The 6,360-nt window shown below is 43.2% G+C and overlaps 1 protein-coding gene across 2 annotated transcripts; it reads left to right on the top strand.

Moving 5' to 3' along the window:
* Positions 1–242: 242 nt before the first annotated feature.
* LOC147207216 (beta-1,3-galactosyltransferase 1-like) lies at positions 243–6,104 on the top strand. 2 transcript variants are annotated; one of them, XM_086107616.1, is made up of 2 exons: positions 243–425; positions 4,153–6,104. In XM_086107616.1, the coding sequence occupies exons 1-2, from the start codon at positions 283–285 to the stop codon at positions 5,297–5,299; spliced, it is 1,290 nt and encodes a 429-aa protein (XP_085963742.1). In that variant the 5' UTR covers positions 243–282; the 3' UTR covers positions 5,300–6,104. The 2 variants fall into 2 exon arrangements, with proteins under 2 accessions (XP_085963742.1, XP_085963741.1); XM_086107615.1 differs by having other exon boundaries at positions 243–437.
* The last annotated feature ends 256 nt before the right edge of the window (positions 6,105–6,360 follow it).

The following is a 6,360-nucleotide window of genomic DNA, read 5'->3' as shown; positions in this document are numbered from 1 at the left end:
TCCAATGGCTGCAACGTCTGGACATTTAACACCGCAAAGCTGCCCTCATACGCGAGAAGAAGAAGAACAGGAAGCCTACGCTATTTTTGAACTTGTGGTTTCAAGTTTTCACGTGACAACAAAGTTTAACCAAGGAGTGGACTTTTTCCTCCCCAGAAATGATGATGCAAATGCAGCAAGGAAAGGTGGAGCAAAGAAAGGTGTGGCTTCACGATCAGGTTCACAACAACCTGCACTTTTTCCTCCACTAGAGTGAATCCCGCAGACAGATTCAATGCGTTCATGCCACAATGTAGTATTTTACTCCATCTCGTTTTTTTCTTTTCATTTTTTTGGCACAGCAAAGTTTTTCCTCTCCCTTTGGAATGGATGAAGACACATCACTGTGAAGACAGCAGAACAATGCTCAAGAGTGAGTTTGACAGGTATGGAAAAAGGTGTGTGTACATGCTATTAAGTGTTATTAGTGTTGTTCGTGCTATTATTGTTATTGTACATCATTCTTTTGTGTCTTTATAAACCTTGAAAAATGAATAGAAAAGGACAGGGTGTGAAAGAGGACAAGTTTGATGTTATATGTAATATCAAACAATAATCAAGACAAAAATAATGAGGTTGTAATCTAAAAAACACTCACCTTGTATTGCAGGCTGTATTTGTGACGTATTTTACGTTAGTTACTATCTCGTATCCAACACGGAACAAAGTCTCACGTGTATGGCAAAGTTCTCACACTCATTTTTATCATATGCCCTTGTGACTGCAAAAATCATTTCAGTGTAAAAATAGCCTTATCATATTGATTTATTGATATAAATGGGCTCAGATGGCAGGGGTATGGGGGGAGGGTGATATATCCCCCCCCCCACCTTCATGTTGATTGCATTGATGCCCCCCCTATACACACACACACGCACACACTTTTGCAACATAAGAATACATGTTTCTCAACAAGATATGCAGCCGCAGACTTGTGCCACAAGCTTGAACATGTGACAGCAAGTTTTGAGCTCAAAAGTAGTTCTGGTGAAGAAGTTCTTTGCTTCAACTTGAAAACCTCTCTTTCTGCCAATCTGTCCTCTGTTGCATGCTGGTTTTAAGTTTGGAATCGGTTTGTTCCTTTTGTTGGGGAATAGCTTCTGTAAAGTCCTTATTTATGTATCTGTTTAATCCCTTAAGATACTGTACTTGGATTTATGTAGAATCCTTGTTTTATAGCTGAGTGGTAAATATGGTGTGTGGCATTCGATAGTTGTCCCTCATCCTTTCTGTAAGTTAAAATGGGTGTCCGACAGGGGTCAGTTTTGGGCCCCATTTTATTTTCCATTGATGTCAATAATTGATGTAGGGACATAGGGCAAACAAAGGTTCATCCATCCATCTATCTATCCATTTTCAACACCGCTTATCCTGCGCAGGGTCGCAGGGCATGCTGGATCTTATCCCAGCCAACCTTGGGTGAAAGCTGGACTTCACCCTGAACTGGTTGCCAGTCAGTCACAGGGCCCATACAGAGACAGACAACCATTCACATCCACATCGTCACTGAGTGAAAACCGATCCCGCGCTGCCCGCACACATGTCCGGCGAGTATACCACTACACCATCAGCAACTCACAAAGGTTCATCTTTATGCAGTTGATCCCATTCTTTACACCTCCGCTACATCAGTGAGTGAAACATGTTCACAGTCTACGTTTGGTGAAGAGCAAAAATCTTTGATAAAGATGGTATTAAAACGTTATGATCTGAAATTTTCCTTTCCTTGACTGCCAGAAAACTGTGTAATCAATAAAAAAACTATTGATAGATTTATCCATCCATTTTCTAATCCATTTATCCTCACTAAGGTTACAGGATTGCTCGAGCCTACCCCAGCTGTCTTCGGGCAGTAGGCAGGGTGCAACTTCAAATGGTTGTCAGCCAATCGCAGGGCATAAATAGACACACAACCATCCGCACTCACACTCACACTCACACTTCGGGACAATTTCGAGTGTTACATTAACCTGCCATGCAAACAAAGTCCACACAGGAAGGCCAAAGCCAGAATCGAGCCCTGTACCTCTGCACTGTGAGGCCAACATGCTAACCAATTGACCACCGTGCCACCTTCAATTATTTAATGAAAGCCAAAAAGATTGCATATACAGATGTGGAGCACTTTCTGCCAGATGAAGAAGAAGGTCAAATTCCAATCCCAAGTGATTTCAACTCTTATACTTTGCCGATCTCATGTGACAATGTGTGACTTCTCGGTCTGAACTGGATTCAACTAGTATGTATGCATAGAGTGCCATAAATAAAGAAAGGCAAACAAAAGCACCGGTCGGGTCGGAGGAATATAACAGTCTAGCTCGAGTCACCCATACAGTATCTATGTGCCAAAGAGGCCTAACCTTACACAACAGGGGGGAAAAAATCTATGATATTTACCCATTCATACTCACCAATGGTAGTGACTTTGTGTCAGAGATTTTCTCGGACAAAGTTAAAGAAATGACTCGGCACACAGGAAAATTGTCTTCAATATCGGCGGAAGCGGATCTCTGAGAGCGAACGACGGTTAGTTGCTCCGCGATCACACTCGAGCTCCCTTCCCGCCAATTCAGACTTTTATTGTAACATACAAGGAAAACACTGCCCCCGATATTTGCATACCGCACCCCCGGTCCGGCCCCTCGGTAGTGATTGGTTACCTGTTTTAAACATTGAACCACCAGTACGTTGGCGCCTTTTCTGTCTGGTCTACATTGAATTAACATGTTGCAGACTTTGCGGATGGCCAATGTCGCCTGGGCGCGACGGGTGTTCTCAACTCGTCTTTTGTTGTTCAACCGCTGTTCCCGAATCATTCATTCCCCTTTTGTGACCGAGTTTCGCCCTCTCCCCCGTGATCGCCCACCTGCATTGAGGTGCTAATTGTGGACTTCAACAGCCCTCCGGCAGAGATGTGTTCCTCGAGCCGGTCCTTGGCCTCGAGGACCGGCTCGAGGACCGAGGGGAGGTCCTTGGTCCTCGGCCTTGGACTCGGAGTCAAGTCCTTGGCCTTGGCCTTGGCCTCGGGTTGCCGGTCCTTGGACACAACACTGCCCTCCGGCCAGTGCCTTTATGCACAGGCATTTGGGGGGTGCTGGATACGCACCCAAACGTTTCGATGTGCCCAAATTAAAATGAAACTTTAAACGTGATACAATTTTGCTCATAGATTCCTCTAACACTTTGTCAACTCAGGATGGCACTACGATAAGGAGAATATTGTTCTCCAAATCCTTTAGTATTTGGTTGAACCATAAGGTATATTTTGGGGTTCATATTGAGAGCCTTAATAAAATAAATAAAAACCTACTAACTCCCAAGTTTGGCTCTTTCTTTGTAATGAAAAAATGCTTTCCTTACTCAGCAAGGAAATGGTGAGTGCAGAGCATTTTATTATCAGTGTTGGGTGTTGGTGTTGGTGACCCACTTTATATGCGTGATTCTTCATCTTTATACAAACACACACACACACACACACACACACATATATATACAGTATATATGGTGGATGTGTTCTGCCACTCAGCTTTACTCTTCATTATATACAGATGCACCAGCTCGAGCCTCTCACTGCCCCCTGGATGACACAGAAATGATCCTCCTCCTATCTCATACACTGATTTTTATTGCTAAAGTGCTATGGGCAAACTCGTGAGGAAAAAAAAAATGCTATTCACAACACATTAACATGAACAAGAACAGAATTTGGTAAAGCAACTTTTTTATAATTTGCACCAAATTTTTGCACTGAACTTCAAGCCGCCTTCAATCGAGAATCACTCCTACCACTCAATACTTTTCAAAGTATTTTAAAATCCACCCTGAGGAAATAATGCAACTGTTTTTAACCTGATCATTCATTCATTTATGTTTTGGTGGCGGGTATTTGTGGTAATATTTGTGATGAGGGAAAAAAAGTTGCAATTTTTGCACAGATTTTCTTCCAAAATGAAAACAACAAATCCATGTTGCAAGAAACTGGAATTAGCAGACTATTTGCTTTAGTGGGCCACTAAAAATGTGTGTGGTTGGGGATCAGGTCGTTGAATGTGACACTTCGTCTTTGTTGTAGTATGTGTAATTGAGTTTCAACTTGTCTCTCTCATCTCTCAGACAGGGAATGTTGGAAGACTGGCGACACAGGAGATGGTGCAGTGCTCCACGGCCTCGCTGCCTCCTCTTCGTAGTGGCACTGGCAGTCGTTTTGTTTTATTACAGCGTAAACATAGAGAACAGTGCAAGTGACTGGAGACCCGAATGGTGGATGCAACATAATGCAACAAAATGGTGGAGTGTGCTGAAAAGAATTGGCAACATTTCTGTCACGGGAGCTGATTGGCACATTTCTCCAGAGTCAGAGGTCGTGAAAGCCGGACAAGCACTTGAAGGAAGTGACGCTGAAAGTCAGCTGCTCCCTGTACGCCGAAGCCCATACATTGTGGCTTACCCCTCTGAGTATCACTTTATTATAAATGAGCCAAACAAATGTGACGAACAGAAACCTTTTGTGGTCCTGATGGTTCCTGTGACGCCTCACAACAGACGCCATCGAGACATTATTCGCAGCACCTGGGGCGGGGAAAGTGTGGTGTTGGACAAGGTGGTCAACGTCTTCTTCCTGATGGGGCTGCATAGCGGCGAACCTGTGGAACACCTTGAAGAACAGCTGCAGCAAGAAAGCAAGGAGCATCAAGACTTGATCCAAAGTAATTTTCTGGACAGCTACAACAACCTGACCATCAAAACCATGGTGATGCTGGAGTGGCTCACCTCCTACTGTTCCGGTGCCTCTTATGCCATGAAGATTGATTCCGACATATACCTTAATGTGCCAAATCTCATCTCCATGTTGTTAAATGCACCCACAAAAAACTACATGACTGGACATGTGGCCAGAGGAGCAGAAGTACGGAGAAATCCCACCGCCAAGTGGTATGTCCCGGTGGATATTTACCCGAAAGCACAGTACCCACGTTATGCTCTGGGCCTGGGTTATATTCTGTCTTCGGACCTGCCTAAAAAGCTTGTGGCAGCTTCCAGATTTGTCAAAGCCATCTACCTTGAAGACGTGTACTTGGGGATGTGCATGGAATACCTGGGCATTCCTCCCACAGACCCTCCACATGGGAATTACTTCCATTACAGTCCGGTGCCGTACAATCGCTGTGTTTATTCCAAACTTGTTGCCACCACCTTGGATGAGCATACTAATCTCATGTGGATTTGGAAAGATTTCCATCAAGCAGGGAAGACCTGCTGATCTGTCAAAGCACGACTTGCACTAATGGTGGGCTCTCCCCGTATATGCTTTGTTGTTGTTGTTTTTAACTTTCTGACATCTCTCAACACGTTTACAGTGAGCACATGAAAAGGGAATCGGTATTTAATATCCATTGCTATTTGCCAACAACAGATGGGGTAGCACCTCCATTATCTTTCCAACCAGAGATTTGAGAAAAGCCCAAACGAAATATGTTCATGCCACAAGCAACGAAACAAAATACATTAAATGAAGCATGAAAAAATAATTTCTATTTCGTAAATTTGACACAAAGTAATCGTTTTACCAAAGTGAGACATTAATGAGCGACAAACCCGAAGTGCTACGTCACTGCAAGACGACAATAGCAGGGCGCTCTACGGAATGGTTGGGACAAATCGTGTGTGTGGGGGTGTGTGTGGGTGTATGGTGTTGTACTTTGTACTTGTTAATAATTTAGTTTTAAATACATGGATTTATTTCATGCATGTTTTTTTTATGGATCATGAAGTCATAATGTAAAGCAGGGGGGGGGGGGTGAACTTGATAAGCTGCACCTTCGCAAACATTTTATAATACTGTGTCTTTTCAAAATGATAAACATGTCATATATTGATCAGTTTGGTCTCCTCTGCAGTGTAGTAAATAGTGATTGACATTTCTGTCTTTATCTACTGGTTGACCTGAAATAAAAATGTGCTGGCTGCTTCTTGTGGTGTTGAAATTTGACATTTTTCATCAGAACATTGTGTGTAGAAATGTTCAAAAGATGCACCAATCTCTATAATAAAAGTACATTGCCTAAGTGTGATTTCATGTAAGTGCAGCACTCAAACCGTGGAGGATGCCGTATTAATGTCTTAAGCTACAATTGAATGACCTGTATGTCCATGTCTCCAAGCATTACAGCTTGCTCTTGTGATTAAAAAGATGTGCTTTAACTCGTCTTCAACTTGATGAACCTGTAAGGCAGGCGACAGACATCCTGTCACGACTCTCAGCGTTTAGTAGCCACCGAAGAGCAGGGAAGTACCTCTATGTGGACATTACACATGGTAGTG

The sequence above is a fragment of the Hippocampus guttulatus genome, chromosome 3, assembly GCF_054856545.1.
Source record: "Hippocampus guttulatus isolate MCC_2025c chromosome 3, RoL_Hgut_1.0, whole genome shotgun sequence".
Classification (NCBI taxonomy): Eukaryota; Metazoa; Chordata; class Actinopteri; order Syngnathiformes; family Syngnathidae; genus Hippocampus; species Hippocampus guttulatus.
The sequence above is the reverse complement of the archived record's forward strand: the minus strand, read 5'-3'. Positions and strand labels throughout refer to the sequence as shown.

Coding starts and splice junctions, on each gene's coding strand:
- LOC147207216 (XM_086107615.1), top strand. CDS start 283: ATGCCACAATGTAGTATTTTACTCCATCTCGTTTTTTTCTTTTCATTT. Junction 438..4,152: donor TTTGACAGGTATGGAAAAAG/GTGTGTGTACAT, acceptor CTCATCTCTCAG/ACAGGGAATGTTGGAAGACT.